General features: G+C 40.7%; 1 protein-coding gene across 1 annotated transcript in view; it reads right to left on the reverse strand.

The window, feature by feature from the left end:
* znf608 (zinc finger protein 608) overlaps positions 1-17283 on the reverse strand; it is a 90487-nt gene continuing 73204 nt past the window's right edge. The window contains exons 4-9 of the mRNA XM_034092080.1: positions 14378-16838; positions 12944-13385; positions 9815-9984; positions 8894-9041; positions 8552-8608; positions 1-3146 (exon numbers count right to left, since the gene is read on the reverse strand). Coding sequence (XP_033947971.1) covers positions 3127-3146; positions 8552-8608; positions 8894-9041; positions 9815-9984; positions 12944-13385; positions 14378-16838 — 3298 coding nt within the window. The 3' untranslated portion in view covers positions 1-3126. The remainder of the gene's footprint in view (positions 3147-8551; positions 8609-8893; positions 9042-9814; positions 9985-12943; positions 13386-14377; positions 16839-17283) is intronic.

The raw sequence follows: 17283 nt of genomic DNA on the forward strand, positions 1-17283 counted from the left end.
TATGAATTAAGGCATATACAGTATAAAAAAGCAACAGCAGGTTTATGTTTATACTATTTCAGTGTGTTATTAACTGGATACAACGGGTGGATGAACTGAACATATACCAAGCAGCCTTTATAAGACAACACTGTGTCTCCCAAAAGATGACAGCATTTTGTAAACAGAGTTCATAGCACTATATTCAAGTAATAGAATGATCAGACACTATGCAGGTAAGGTGTTGTGTAAGTGAGGCAGAGCCGCTGATAGTCGAGTTTGCGCCACTGGGATTGGGAGTTTTCCAGCTTGTAGCCTATATATTTAAAAAAATATTTCACCCCACATGATGGGAATACTGCTTCATGCTGCTTTGAGCTACATTGGCAAAATAGGAAGAATGGTTACAAATCGTGAGTATTCATGCTAGCCATGTCGTCACAATGATACAATGTGTATATTTTTAATAAGCTAAGAAATTGTTAATATTTCATTACATTTAGATATTCCCTGACAATTTGACGATGATAAATCATTTTTAATCATTAGGAAATATCGTATGAAATTCCTGATGTCTCTACCTCTGAAAAAAACATATTAGCATAGTTCGGAATTAATATTACAAAAACGTATCCCCATTTATCATGTGTTTTCTTATGATAATCCAGCGAAACCTTTCAATTTTAGGAATAGGTCTTGCATTTGAATAGTCATTAAACTATAAAAAAAAAAGTAGTTTTATCTGTTGTTATCGTTTCAAAGGATGATCAAATAGAGCATGAAAGTTTGCGTTTTTCGCTCCTTACATACTTCTTTTCAAAATCAACTTCCTTATGGGAAACTACTTGTTTAGGTTTAAGAAAATATTGTGGTTTGAGTAACACTTACTGTGGAAGTGGCGTTACTCATGTACGGAAGGTATGTGACAAATACGTCAACCATCTGTTAAATAACTATGAAAGTTGTGCTCCTAAAGTAGGTTGGTTACATTTCCAATTAAATAAACGTTGACTTCTGGCTTCACACGGTTCCCAGAGTGAAAGTCCTATGTTTTGTACCCAACCATCCCCTGACCGAATTCTTACTCTGTTAACTTTTCGCAAAAAGCTACACACAATATATGAACACAGTCTTTTGATTTACTAACAGGCAAGTGTGATTCATTTGGAAGAAGAAAGATCTAAAAATGCGGGATTAGTTTTGGCACCAAAGACACAAAGTGACCATTCTGTCTATCAGCGGCTCTGCAGTGAGCTAGTTAGCTAGTTAGCTTGTTAGCTTGTAAACGGCATGGGAGCAAGGGCGGAGCAAAGGACTGTTGAACTCCTGAAAAAGGTGGATTACTGACTGCAAACATGACAGCATTTTTACTTAAAGGGCAATTCCAGTGTTTACCATCTGTTCCAATATACTATAAATGGTTTTGAGCTTTTACTATATTTTCTATTTTATTTTCGCATCAATTTGCAACTGTTGCTCTACACTTCAATCTACTAATATGTATTGAATAAAGAATGTTCTCAAACTGCTGTTGAAAAGGCTTTTATATACACATTGTAAGTTCCTAAAAACAAGACGTGAGTACACAAAGTATTTTTTGTACTCATGCTGAAGCTTATTTTTGGTCATAAATTCACTATTGTACCTGAGCAAACGTACCAAATTCCATTTAGTTTTGAGTAAATTGTAGGTTGTAGAGCTTATTTTAAATAAAAAGATGTAGAAAATTAGCAAACACTCATGTTAACACTGGAAATGTCCTAAAAAGTGTTCCGTCTAAAAATGATAATTGAAATCCATGTCTCATGTTCAAACAAAGATGGCACGTTAATGGTATCCATCATGAGTACTCATCCATTCAGCCTCATGTTGCACCTCCAATTGAAGATGCTGCTGATGAGTGTTGATCATATTAAAGTCATATAATAAGAAATAAGTCACTGTTTCAGGAAAAACCCAACAGGTAATTTAACAATCCTAGCACCCTTTAAGTAATGAACTAAATATTTGTCACACTCTTTCAAGCATTACTTTATCTATTGAACACTACTTTGACCCAAACAGAGGTAGAAGAACTTGATAGAAATTAAAGCTAGTAACTATTTAAATCCTCCCACAGTTGCCCTGTTTGTTTAGGAGTCATGTGGCAAAAACATGCCCTAATTTGGCGCCAAGATTGACAACAGTATAGACTGTAATCTTCAATGCAAAAGTCCAACAAAGCCTTCATATTATTTTCAATATATACAATTAGTCAGTGCTTTCCGAAGCCAATTCTCACTGTCGATTTGGTTTGACCATTTCCACATCTGTTTAGGCAACTACTTTGTTTTCATTTGGCAAAACATTCTCGCCAAAAGAGGAACTAAACTCGTCTAATGAAGAAATAATGTTTCTGTTGCTGCTAGCTCCGCCCGCCGCTCCCCTGCATGGCTGATGGAGATCAACTCAGAGTACCATAAAGCGTGTTAGTGCTCTGCCATGAGTCTGTACAGAATATATACACCACTGGGTTCCTACATGGCACTGGGCAGGTCGATGTGAAGGTTTACTCTCACATAAAGACAATACAATCAACATGGTTACGCTCAAGTACAGGTTAGTAATACAAATGTAGCGTCAGCACTATGGAGGGAAGAGGACCACTTCATTAATCAGAATGAGAATAATAAGGATAATAATAGACTTTTTAGCTTCCTAATGCTGTTTCCCAATAGGAGTTTTAAAAAAAACAATCAACACTCTTGGGATAAAATAAGTCATCTTCAGTACATTCAGTCATATCATCATCATCATTATACACTACCTTAAATGTGCATTTTATGAAGCTACAGCTTCAGATGGGCTGTTGCACAGCGCCCGGTGTTTTATATATGCGCCGCTGCTTCTGCTAAAATGCTGCAGAACTGAAAGCTTCAAAAGTCAGTGGTCTGCATTCGTTCAGATTGTTCCTCCCGATCCCGCTCTCTTTCCTGTTGCCTGCTCTTCGATGACGTGTCATAAAACAGGTGATTTTCATTATTAAGAAATGAGAGTTGTTTTTTTTTGTTCTCTGCCTCTCAGCGAGGCGAAGCTTATTAAACATCATGGAATTGATGTCTGATAAATCTGCCGTTCCTCATGTGAGATGTGGCCTCTTACATGGACCTACTTCTTCCCATCGCTCTCTGTGGAGACAAGAGGAAAAACACACACTTCCAGTCACATGTTAGCCTTTTCTCAGGAACACTTAAAGGGGTCCTATTCTGCTCGTTTGAATTCATATTTGGATTTAGTGACATTTCTCCATGCTTGTATATTCAAAAAGGACAAAAAAAGGATTCTTGGAAAAGTTTTGGAGGTTTATATTATGTGGATAATGACTTTGATTAAACAAATGAAAGCTACAAATCGTTTACTGTGATGGATGCTTATTCTCAGGTTCATATTAGTGTCTCTCCTGTGCCATGTCTCCATGCTTTAATGTTCAAAAAGCTCTTTATTGTTCTCATACTGCCTGTGCTGCAGCACCTCTTTTCACCCTCTGTCTGAAACCAGAGCCCAGTCTACTCTAGTTGGTTAGCTGGCTGGCTCTGTTGTGATTGGTCAACCTCTAAGAGAATTGTTGTACATGTCATGTTAGCCTATCACAAAGAATGTGTTGGAGCGCTAGCCAATAGAAGCGAAAGTGTTACCTAGTGATGTCATGAGGTCCCAACCCTGCCAACAACTGAATTTTTATGACAAATACAAACCTGAGACTTGTGATCACAAAATAAACATTGTTCCTGTCAGCCTCCAGTTAAAGTAACAGCACCGATTAAGACAAAGATGTGTTGTTTAGAGATAATGAGATCATTAAGTTGTGAAAAAAAGAAAAGGTGTTCCCAAGATAAGAAAATAATTAATTACTGATGTTCAGATATCCTGAACAATAGCCTCTGGAGAACAATAGGCGCTTTCACACCAAGTACTTTGCCGTACTTAGTTCATCAGAACTCTTTAGTTCTGATGAACTAAGTACAGATCGCGTTCACACCGGAATAAGTCCCTGGGGGAGGATTAGGCAAATGAAGCCGCTGACGTCACTTCTTCTGCTTTGGGTTTACTGGCAGGCCGCAAACCACTTCACGGTGTATACTGCCGCCCAAAGTTCCCGGCCGGAAGTCCCCGGAGTTGGGGACTGGCAGCTTCTACTGAAGCCTTCCGAGTAAATCGCCAGAACGCCGACACCTCCTCATCTCCACCGCTCCCATGTTTTCTTTTGTGTTGCCATAAGTTAGTCTCTCTCCGTTTGTGCGCTGGGCTAATGCTGCGAGGATAATAAAATGGCGGCTTACCAAAACTTTTTGGGAGTTTTACGGGGCGTGGTTTGCAATCCGCCCAGCCAATCAGACATAGGAACCTTTTTCTCCCATGAAAGTACCTGCTCTCTAGCAGGGACTGAAAAGTTGGTGAAAAGGTTGGTGTGAACGCACATTTTCGGAACTATACTGGGAAAAGTACTCTGGTGTAAAAGCGCCTAATGCTGGTATTTTCCTTCATTTCTGTATTTGCTTCCACTATCAGCCTCTCTTCTGTTAATCTCTATTATTCCACATCTATAGATAACTGCAGGCTGTGCAGCAATAAGGTAATTATCACATTATGCTGTTTAACAGCCTGGCAGGTTCCCTCTGCATTATTTCACACATTCAGAGAGTTATATATAATGGCCTCTGAAAATAGATGGAAAATAATCCAAACTGGCTAATGGTGCTTTTGGATCATTTAGGAAACAAGTCTCAGCGAGCCGACTGAGCTGTTATTCTTGTAATTTATAAAGAAAATAGCCATTTAAATGTCTGTCATTCACAGTGAGAGCTCAAAACAAAATGTAAAATATTAACTAACAAGAATATTGAGGCAAATGTAGCAATGTTTGTGTTAGGGCTGTGCGATTATGGTACAAATCATAATCACAATTATTTTGGTCAATAATTGATATCACGATTATTAAATACGATTATTCATTGACTTTGAAAACATCCATTTATTGAACTTTAAAACAAATACAAATAATAATTTGAACAGTGTCTTTTTAACTGTTGATTACCCTGAATGTATAATTCAATTGAAAAACCGATACAAAAATAAATAAAATAAATGATACAGTGGGGTGGTTTGTGAACTACCTCTCTGAAAGGTCCCAATGTGTTCATTTTGATGGACTGTCTTCTGAGTGGTTAAACATTTCTAATGGTGTACCACAAGGTTCTGTTTTAGGACCACTTTTATTCTCCATATATATCAACAGTTTAGGTGATAATGTGGATGAAGCTACTTTACATTTTTATGCGGATGATACTGTGATGTATTGTGCAGGTCCCTCCATTAAATAGGCTGTTGTTAAATTACAGGCTGTTTTTAACACTATTCAGACTCAGCTCTCTGAATTAAAGCTTCTTTTAAATGTGGATAAAACCAAGGTAATGCTCTTTTCAAAAGCAAAAAAGACACCAGAGCCTGTTTTTGATATTGTAACTACGCAAGGAACAAAACTTGAAGTTGTTGCCTGTTACAAATACCTTGGTATCTGGCTTGATGATTGTCTTACTTTTAAACTTCAGGTCACTAATTTGCTTAAAAAGCTGAGGGTTAGGCTAGGTTTCTTCTACAGGAACAAGTCCTGTTTCTCATTTGAAGCCAGGAAAAGGCTAGTCACTGTGACCTTTTTACCTGTGCTGGACTATGGAGATTTGATATATATGAATGCACCTGCCCATTGCCTGAGCAAGTTAGATGCTGCGTATCACAGTGCTCTGAGATCTGTTACTAACTGTAAAGCACTTACTCATCACTGTACCCTGTATGCCAAGGCAGGTCTGCCTTCACTAACTGTACGGAGGCTCAGTCATTGGTACATGTTCATTTATAAAGCCATGTTGGGTAACTACCTTTTTATATCTGCTCTCTGATCTCTGGACGAATTGAAAGTACGTATTGCCTGAGATCTCATGATGTTGTTTTATTAAATGTGCCAAGTGCTAGGACTGTCTTAGGGAAGAAAGCTTTTAGATGTGCAGCTCCACTAAATTGGAACAGTCTGCAAACATGTTTAAAACTGAGCACTTTGGTTCCCCTGCATCACTTTAAAACTCGGCTGGGTGACATGCTGTTTGATACTCATGGTACCTGTCACTGGAAATAGAGTTTGTAAACTGTACCCTGTACATTATGTTGTATGTCATCCTTATTGTTGTTCTGTTGTTTTTATGTTACATGTGTAACTAATGTCCTGCAGGTCACCCTTGAAAAAGAGATCTTTTGATCTCAAGGGGCTTTCACCTGGTTAAATAAAGGCTACAAACAAACAAACAATTCATATTTACATAAATAATAAATACCAATAAACAAGATCATCAAATATTTTGGAGCACACTTCAACAAGCTACTAAACATATATAAATATGATGAATACAAATAAATTAGACTAAAATAAATTAGATCAAACATGTTGCAGTGCACTGTCACAACCTAGCAAAGCAAAATAATCGTTTTTTTTCGAATATGTTGTTTTCGTAATTATGGCAGGCTAAAATCGTAATTGCGATTAAAATACGATTAATTGCACAGCCCTAGTTTGTGTGTATATTTCTATGATGTGTATGTACGGTAGCCAACACGCATAAAAACATCTTCACCAACTTGACCACAAGTGCAGAATTAAGAAAACCTTCACCAACTTCACGAAACTTGCGCAGTGTTTACTAATAGCGATGCATAAACGAAACGCTGCAAATAAAAAAGATGCAGGAAGCTCAAAACGCAACAGAAACCAGGGGACACTAAAAAGTGATGCACACAGCTAGGACCAGTGGTGTAGTGCCGTTCCCCCACTTATTTGGAGGCCCCCACTTTTTTGAATAGTCTAATAAATATAAAATCATTGCCAGTGTTATCAGTTGCAAGTGTGTATTTGTTGTAATAATGACAAAAACATAATACATTTCACAGTAATTATAATAAAGAATAACAACAATTTCCTTAAAAAATAATGATTCGTCATCACGCTCGTGACCCCAAGGTGACACCACCAGCTCGCCGCCCACCGATTTTGCAGCAGCTCTTTCCCTCATGAACACAAACGAAACGGCTCTATAATGGCAGGCAAAAAAACGTTACTTGACTTATTTTCTAAAAGGAATATCATTCACGAGAAGAAAGAGGCTAGCAGCACCGAAGCTACAAGTGAAGCTGCTACTAGTACTACAGTACATCATCAGAAGAGCCGCCTACACCACTGGCTAGGACAACAGTTGGCCAACTCTCACTCTCTAGCTAGCTAGCTCACAACAGATCTGAAATAATATTGAAGGGAATCATGAGATCGCATTGTTATTTTATGTAACAATGACAATGACAGTTGGCCAACTTTATAATCCCAGAAAGTCAACAAGCGCCATGGTCCCAGCTGTGTGCGTCACTCTTTAGTGTCCTTGTTTCCGTTATGTTTTGAGGTTCATGCAGCGTTTTAGAAATTTGCAGCATTTCGTATTTGCAGCGTTTCGTATTTGCAGCGTTTCGTATTTGCAGCGCTTTAGTAAATGCTGCTCAAGTTTCGTCAAGTTGGTGAATGTTTTTTAAAGGCTGAGCATGTGTTGTCAAGTTGATGAAGATGTTTCTTTATTCCTTTTGGCACATTTGTGTGTTTTCATTTGCATCGTTTCTGAAGCTGCAGCGCTTTCTCCAAATGTAAGTATTTTGGGCACCATATAAAGTATATGTGTGTGTTGTATAGAGCAGGCTAATAATTGAAACGGATATTTTTAGAATATCCTTTTATTTAACAATATTGAGTAGAAATGTTTGCATGGAAAAACTTTGATTGCAATTTGAATGTATGTTTTTCATTTTCTAAAACATTATAATGGACAACAACAAAAACTGAGATATTTAATGCAGAGATAAAAGAGTTCATGTAAGAATCGAGACGAAAAAAATATTTTTAAGAGGAATACTCCAAAAATAAACTACATATTGCGAAAATCCTATTCACCAAATCAAAGATGTTTCAAGCATTGCAGCAAATACCGGTTTTAGTGTTATTGTAAGTTGTTTTTCAAATGTGTCCTCTTCTCAGAAAAAAGGCAACTAGCCTAAGCCCCCCAATTGCATTTATTTAACATTCATTTTTTTGTGTAACTTGAAATTATAATTCTTTAAAAAACGAATGCGTTACCTTTTGCTCAAATCGGTCTTTGTGTCTTACATTATTTCAAACAGTTGATTTAACTTTTATAAACAAAACAACTCCGATACTTAATACACACATGCTTTAATGACATCATTTACTAATAAATGACAATGAACTGAATCCAGAATTGATTTTGAATCTAAGTAACGAAACGTTTAGACCCCTATAAATGAGTAAAGGTATTTAAAAAGTTTCATTAATAAATCCCATTGCCATATGGGATATCAAGGCATTATTAAAATATCCCCTTGAATCACGTTTGCTCCCAGGGCTTGTGAAACATTTTCACTTAACAAAAGGACACATGTTTGAACATGATTAATAGAACACAGTCTGGTACTTAAAGCACTAACCCACCAGTAGAGGAGTGTCCTGACGCCTGCTGACTGGAGACCAGCGACCTGGAGCTCAACCCTTCAACACCGTGAGAGAAAAACAGCTGTGAAACATCACATTTAGAAATAATATGTCCAGGTGCAGTGATGACTCCTAAACCCATACATTAGTTTTATCCCCTATGGATCTACAAGCAACTACCTTACCAAAAGTACAAAGTCACATGATCATTAAAGCCACATATGGACTGTGTCACCTCACACACTCTACTATACGTTGGCTTTAGTTTCAGATATTACGAAGTTCTTTGACTCTTTAATTATCCGGCCCTGGTCATGTGATTTCTGGGTGGGTGAGTTGTACCTTGGTAGATGTCGTACTGTCCTGAGATCAGGTTGTAGCTCATACCCAGATGTGTGTGATGGTGTGTGTGGAGGTGTCGGGCGAATGACATCTGGTTCCTCTCTCGCTCCGTCTCCCTCTCTCCCTCGGGGGAGCCCTTCTCACCGGGCTGTTCAACACACACACATTGGGTTTTACACCTTTTTACAGAAATGTTTCTGGTTGTCTTTTTTTATGTTTTGCATGTTATTTACTTCAAACATCATTGTAAATGCTGGTGTGTAAGTTAAAGTCCTTAAAGCATTTTTCTTTTTTTTGTAATATTCACCAAGGTTTAAGGCAAGGCAAGGCAAGGCAAGTTTATTTATATAGCACTTTTCGACGCAGGGTAATTCAAAGTGCTTTACAAAAAAGAAATGAAAGACATTAAGCATTAAAAAAGAAAAGCTAATAAAATAAACATTAAGGAAAAATACATGGATAAAAGTTACAGTGCAGTCTAAAATATGATTTAATTTAGACAGACTTTCTTCACCATATTTTGCTCGCATGACATCCACAATCGGACCCTCAGGAGGCTGTACACACCCCCTCCCCTGCTTTGCTTTCATAACAAAGTCTTTAAAGTGTTACCAAAACACTCCGTGTTACCAAAACACTATTTTTCATCCGTCGATGCCAGATATTTCAAATATCTCTGCTTTCGAGCAGTCCCTCTCATAAATGTCATGGAGTTTAATTACGTTTAGAAAAAGTACATGGATAAAAGTTACAGTGCAGTTTAAGATATGAAAAGTTCAATTAAAAGCAGCGACAAAAAGAAATCAGCGAAATCAGATTTCTAATGTGTGTCTCTGGATAATCCCATCTGTGTAGTGTGATGCATGTTGAGGCGCTGTGAGCTACAGTGTGGATGTGGCAGTAATGTGTGTGGTGTCTCACAGCTGGGGATTTCCCGTGGTACTGATGGCTCTGTTGCTGCAGCAGCTCCATGGCAGAGGACGAGGACGAGTCTCCGCTCTGCTTACTGCTCACGGCTCCTCCCCTGCCAGGCGGAGTCACCTCCGACTCCTCCCTGCCTGCCGTCTTACCGTAGAGAGGGTAGTGGAAACCTGGTCGACACAAACACACACAGACCAAGAAACACACATGCACAATGAGTTCAAATAGTCACCTAAAAGAAAAGAGTTGTACATTTTGAGGCCTTATATTTATAGATACAGTATATTTAGAATCCCTTAAGCAATATAAAGTAGGTTGCCTTTAATATGTTTGCGTATGATTTGACAATTTCGTAAACTTGAATATTATGAAATGTGCTATTGATAAATGAAGTGACAACAACAAATTCAGATACCATAGTTGCTACATGCACTATTTGTTATTGGGTGCCTGATTTATGCAAATGAACATGTCCTTTCACTATCAAACACTGTTGTTTCACAATCCCTTTAAAAAAAGGAGGGGACATGAGCCCATACACATTAAAATGATTTAAACGGAAAAAATAATCTTCTATTTAAGGTTCAAATTCAGCAGCAGTTTACAACCTTAATAAGCTTGATGGGGTTCATCCCACATTTACATTGAATATATATATACATTATATACACTGAACAAAAATATAAATGCAACACTTTTGTTTTTGCTCCCATTTTTCATGAGATGAACTCAAAGATCTAAAACATTTTCTATATACACAAAATAACCATTTATCTCAAATATTGTTCACAAATCTGAAAAGATCTGTGATAGTGAGCACTTCTCCTTTGCCGAGATAATCCATCCCACCTCACAGGTATGGTATATCAAGATGCTGATTAGACAGCATGATTATTGCACAGGTGTGCCTTAGGCTGGCCACAATAAAAGGCCACTCTGAAACGTGCAGTTTTGCTTTATTGGGGGGGTCTGGGGGGGTCCGAAAACCAGGCAGTATCTGGTGTGAGGGGTAGGGTTAGGGTTAGGGTAATGTTGTGAATCGAGTGGCCTGTGTTAGTCGTCCATTACATACGCCTGCCCATACCATAACCCCACCACCATCATGGGCCACTCGATTCACAACATTACCCTAACCCTAACCCTGCCCCAGATACTGACTGGTTTTCGGACCCCCCAGACCCCCCCCAATAAAGAAAAACTGCACGTTTCAGAGTGGCCTTTTATTGTGGCCAGCCTAAGGCACACCTGTGCAATAATCATGCTGTCTAATCAGCATCTTGATATGCCACACCTGTGAGGTGGGATGGATTATCTCGGCAAAGGAGAAGTGCTCACTATCACACATTTGTTCAGATTTGTGAACAATATTTGAGAGAAATGGTTATTTTGTGTATATAGAAAATGTTTTAGATCTTTGAGTTCATCTCATGAAAAATGGGAGCAAAAACAAAAGTGTTGCGTTTATATTTTTGTTCAGTATATATATATATATATATATATATTCATGACAGTCAAATTAAGAAGCATTAAAGAGGATTTGGGGATGAATTAGGGGGTTTAAAGTGTTTAAAACACCTACTGTTATTACAAAATTAACCCTTAATATAATTTACTGATGCATGGATTTGCTGCCATTTTGCAACTTACACATTACAATAACCTCAAATATGAATCTTATTACAGGCCGTTCCCCAGAAAACTGTACACGCACAAACTCTGTAAATGTGCCATTTTTTTTAATTGTGATTCATCTAAGAAATAGTCATGATATTCCCTTTTTTGAGAACTTGTTTGATGAGAACAGGGCATGCACCTGCAACTTCAAATTATTTCAAAAGTAACTCTTCGTCTGACATTTCAAAGCATGTCAGTGCTTCAACTTCAACTGTCGCTTCAACTCTTTAAGTCCCCAAAAAATGCAGGACCAATACAATATTTTCATGAAAATATATATATAATTTAAGTCATGTAATTTATAACCCGTTTTTACAAGATAATAATGCCATTTTGTAAATACGAAAGGTGTTGGTCACTAACAATTGTGTTATAATGGATCACACTCTGCCCCGATATATATATATATATATCTTTAAGAAACATGTAAAAGAAAAGGTTGAAACCATAAAGTACAACTTGGCGAATTTTAGAAATATTAAAACCTTTCTCTCTCTCGATGCTAGCGAAGTTATAGTCCATTATAGAGTATCAAATATGCATTTATGTTTTAAACTGTAGCCTTTTGAAGAAAATAGGGGACAGAGTGACTGGTGGGGGGTTTAAGGGAAAGCTTGTGTGCATGCTCTATGAGGCCATAGATATGTAACATTACCTGTGGATCAGGGTCATTTTATCACTCAGCATTCCAGTCATTTTGGCTTCATGTGCCACTGAGCAACTTCAATAAATAGGAGCCCACCTGTGTTGCCAAATTGTTTATGTAGTTCAAAAAGGAAACCTTGTGTCTAAAAGTGCCAATTGCAATGCTTTGAGTTCTGTATTGTACGTTCAGTGTTGCCGTACTAGTAGTTATGCGAAAGTCACATGTATTCAGACGCACGTTTCCACTTGTCATTGTTGTCTAGGAAAACATATGCCTGTTAGAATGTCCATGCTCTGTTGTTTCAGTATTGTTATAAAGAGTATGTGTGCGGACTACATCAAGGAATAATGGAAATACTGCTGTAAATTCATAGTGACATCGATGAATGCTAGTGCATCAATTTAAGTTCCCATGTGTGATAGCATGAAGCTAACCCATCGTTAATGTTGTGGTTGTGAGCATACGCGGGAAGTGTATGATATGTTGAATGATTTCTATGCACTAAATTAATGTACATTTGTGTGTTCAGTTTTACAATGCTTTCTGAGCTTTAAACGGAAGTCCTGAAGCAGAATTATTCTTTGGAACCTGTTGTCTGGCCAGCTACGGTTGCGGGGGCTGAATACCACCATCATGAAGGTCTGAAGCTCCCTAGTTCAAACGTTAAAGCTCCGTTTTTCCAACAAAACTTGAGAATGATTAACAGCACCTTCCTGTCTTTGTGCCCAGTTCAAGAAGTAAATAAAGTAAGTACATATTTCACAACATGTTCCTTTAAATTAAACCTAAACCATTAATCAGACTCTTACCTGGGTAATTGTGGACCAGTGTTGGGGAAACCCCTCTGTAGGAGCCCCCTGCGCTCTCACACATTGCCAGGTAGGGCGGGTAGGAGGAGTGTTGGTACTGGATGTAGGGCTGCTGGGGGGCCATGGGAGGGGACACCGCCGATCGGACACTCTGGGACTCCTCTGCCAGCCCTCCTATTGGTTCCTGGCCTTGATCATCTAGCCCATCCAGCCTGTCTGAATCCTCCACGTCGATGGCGGGCGGGAGATCATGGACCCTGGCTTTCTTAGCATCTCCGCCAACACCTCTTTCTCCTGAGGTCATCTTGGCACCAGCAGGCTCCACAGAAAAGCCCCACTCTTTTGCCATGTCTGCTTCACCTTCCTCGGCCTCCTCCGCATGTTGTAGCTCTGAGTATTTGCTGTGAGCAAGGCAATGAGCCCAGGCCTGGCTGTCTGAGGGCTAAATCGATGGGGACAAGTATTGGTGGTAGTTGCAGTGTTTCCCCTATAGTTTTTAGCCAACAGTGGTGGGTGGGAGTCATTTTTGGTTCACTTCAACTTCTGTCCACGTCTCTGTCCCAGTTTTTGCTAAGATGACTAGTTTCAGAGCTCAATCTGAGGCCTATTTCACAAGTCTTAACATTACCTTTTGACTGTGTTTTTTGGAGGCTAATTTATGACTTTCATTTGTGCATTTCGTTTTTAGCAGGGTTTGGAGAAATTCTTGCTGCGGTGGCCCACCGCTGCTGAATGACTATAGAGGAAACACTGTGTATTTGAGTGAACAGAACCATAGACAGACCATCTATCACTGGCTCTGGGTGTGATGTTGATGAAGCATGACGACGTTTCAACAGCAGGCGGCCATTCACAGGTGGAATGTGAGGAGTGTGGCGTCCCTCTCAATGACAAGAATCAAGACACTTCTCACACATCATCAACTGCTAGGCCAAGCTGAAGGAAAAAACAACCTCCCACACAGCTTTCATTCGATTCATACAACCTTTTTACATACCCAGCAGTACTAGAGTTAGCGGTTAAATGCATTGTGAGATGACATGGTCAACAATCTGTACAAGCATTCTTTAAAAGTAGCTCATACAAAAACCAACACTTATGTATTAAAATGATTTTGTTCTTTTAAGTGTTGTATGTTTTATATACAGCTAAAGTTGGATTACACATTTCCCTCATTAGTGCTACACATTTAAAACATTTGCATCCATCAAATCAAACCACATCATTTTGATTTCAACCAAAATGACTATGGAAGTATGCCAATGGACAGCTACAGCACCACAGAAGCCAAATGGTCTTTGTTATTAGCACCTATTGGTTTAGCTGTACACAATGTGTGGTTAATCTCTTTGTGACACGCAACAACAGTCATTAAAGCACACCAACAACACCATCAGCGGCGGCGGCAGGTTATAGACAGAGGGAGAAACTTACACTGGAATAGGAAACATTTGAGTCCAGATCTGTCTGACTGTTTGGGTTGTGGACTGATGAAGAAGAGGAAGAGGAAGGTGACTTGATGTCATCACAGTCTTTCATCAAGACCTGGTGCTGGTCCACCATGCCACCGTGCACTACCTTCACGCCGTGACACTGTCCCCTTTCTCCCCTCTCACTCATCTCCACGTGGGACAGGACAGGTTTGGGGCAGCAACCTTTAAGGCCATCTGGACCTTTGCCTAGCATGGGTCCACCAGCCAAACCCCCAACCAAATATTTGTCATCCTCACTGTCTCTCAACCCCTGCCCTCTCTCGCCCCTCTGCTTGGCACTGTGCGTCTGGTCACAGCACTTTGATGCCAGCAACATTTTCTGGTCCATGTACAGTCCTCTGGAATACTGGCCATAGTATAACGACTGGGCCAATGCAGTTTGTGTCTGACTCATAGCCAGCTGGAGCTGAGACTGAGGTGGCCCATCACCTTTTTTTGAGTCTGAGAACTCGTGGGAGAGGCATTTGTCATCATCTTTCACCTCTTCCTTTCTGTCTTTGCCTTTGCCGTCAAGTCCAACGCTTTTGTGGAAAGGAACGCTGCTGCTGTTTTGCCTGTCCGACTGCATGTACCCCTGTAGATAGTATGGGTCGTAGCTGTGGTAGTACGGGGATTGGGGGTCTTTTGATGGTGGGGCAGATGCTGTGGGTGGGGTTTTACCAGAGTTGCTATGGCTACTGTTAGAGCTCACCTCTGAAGAGGCTGAGGAGGCAGACTTGGACCGCATTCCATCTGAACGACATTCGGAAGATCCTCCATCATCCCCGGCATCTGAGATGTCAGAGTAGGCTGGGCTGTTGTTCTTGCTGTCTGTTGCAAGGCAAACGCCACTGGAGTCAATCCGTGATGAACCACCAATGGACGGACTGGGGGCGTTGTCGGTGAAGGTGTATACCTTGTCAGCCTCAGCTCGGATACTGGCCATCCTGCTCTCCTGGCTCTCTGTGAGCCCGTTGATTACATCCTGCTTACTGAGGTGCTCCTTTAGAAGGCTTCCAGAAATTTCCTTGACACCCATTTTGGAACCTCCAGTAACACCATCTTCTATTTTGATTGCACTGCTGTCAGCATTAGGGGTCCTGGTGTGCGCATCTTTGTTATGTTTGTCCTTCAGTCTCCGTTTCTCTTTCTTCCTGGTCTCTTTGCTGCAGGTAACCAGAGTGGCTTTGACAAGGCTCGGTTCCACAACAATGCTCAGCTTTGGTTTGATGGGTTTCAGGGGAAGGTTTTTACTGGTGAGGCCTACGGCTGCCATAGGTGAGGACTGCTGTGAGTTGGCAGTATCTGCTGTGCTGGTCGGATAAGCTGTATTGGGTATTGCTACTAGCTTGGGAGGAGCAGGGGCCGGTGCGATAGGTCGGTTGGTCCGGGACTTGGACAGTTTCTCTACCTTGCCGTTGGCCTTTTTGCCTTTGTCGCATGTACCTCCCTTTTTGTCAATCAAGCCTTCAGCTTCCAGCTTGGGCATCTCGACCATGGAGTTCCTGTCTGGGACCATGCAGTTCTCCAAAACCACGGTCATGTTGGAGATGATAGGCAAATTGCTAAGGTCATCAATCAGACCATCTTTTAGCAGAGAGGTTCTTCTGGTCTTGGGGTTGGCTGAAGGGCTGTGGTCAGTACTGAGGAGTAGTCTTCTGTTCTTAGGAGACCCCACTGTGGTCACTTTATATAGAGGGGCAGGTTTCTTAGAGGAGCTGATGGCATTAGTGCTGGTTGTCTCTGAGAGATCATATGTCATGTTGATCGTGTCCTCACAGTCTGATAGTCGTTCCTCACTCTCTCCATCCTTCATTGGCTCCAGCTCAGGCTTCCTCTGCTCCTCAGCCTCAAGGTGTGCATGTGTCTGGTGGTAGCGAAGGCCGTTGATGTGCTTGTAGCGTTTAGTGCAGTTCGGGTGCGGGCAGTCAATGAGAATAGGCGGGGGAGGTGGTGAAGAGGCACAACCCCCTCCAGGGTCCATGAAAGAGGGATCAGATTTGCCCTGCGGCGTGGAGGGGGCGCTGCGGCATTTGGCTCGGATTCTCTTTCCATTCCCATTTTTTATGTCGTCAGAGGAGACCAGACTGAGGTCTAGGTCAGCCGGTGGTTTGTTCTTGCGCTTCCCGGAGGAGAGAGAGGAGGTGCTGTTGGTGGGTTTTACCTCATCCACAGTGAAGAAAGAAGCAGGCGTTCGGCAGTTGCTGTTGATGAGGTTTAGGCTTCCTCTCCGTCCCTTGCTGTGGATGGGTACAGTGGTTCCAGACACACCACCTCCACGGCTTCTGTGCTGTGACAGACCCCTGACTTTGGCAACAGGGGATGGCTCAACGCAGGGCCTCTCGGCCATGGCCATTCGCATCCGTTTCCCCCGACCACGCCCACCTGGCAGCTCAGGGTCACTGGATGGAGACTCGCAAAACCTTGACAGAGAAAGAGAAAAACAAGGGATTGGGATGAAAATTACTCACAACAATAGAGGCGGATTGTATTAGGTTGTGTCCTGTTGTGCCGAGTATTGATAAAATATGTATTAACAAGTTGCTGGAAGTTAATTGAGGGGGCACAGACTGTGAAATAAGACAACCAAGACGGTTTTTTGTGGACCGTCTGGGTCAGAAAACATTGGATTTAACAAGCCATTCAGATTTGGATACCCTTGCAGGCTTTTTGCAATAAACCATCCCCATCTGAGTATTTCCAATGGCTTAAGATATACCTTTACAAAGGTGTGCCACATTTTTTCTAGCAAGCCAATCAAAACAGTCACCACCATATTGGCCATTTACAAGCTCTACTGATCCAAATTCTAATAGATAAACTGAAGAACACATCAAACCACCAAACAGAAAAAAAAAAGGGAACAAC

This window comes from Pseudochaenichthys georgianus, chromosome 9, assembly GCF_902827115.2.
Source record: "Pseudochaenichthys georgianus chromosome 9, fPseGeo1.2, whole genome shotgun sequence".
NCBI classification, from domain to species: Eukaryota; Metazoa; Chordata; class Actinopteri; order Perciformes; family Channichthyidae; genus Pseudochaenichthys; species Pseudochaenichthys georgianus.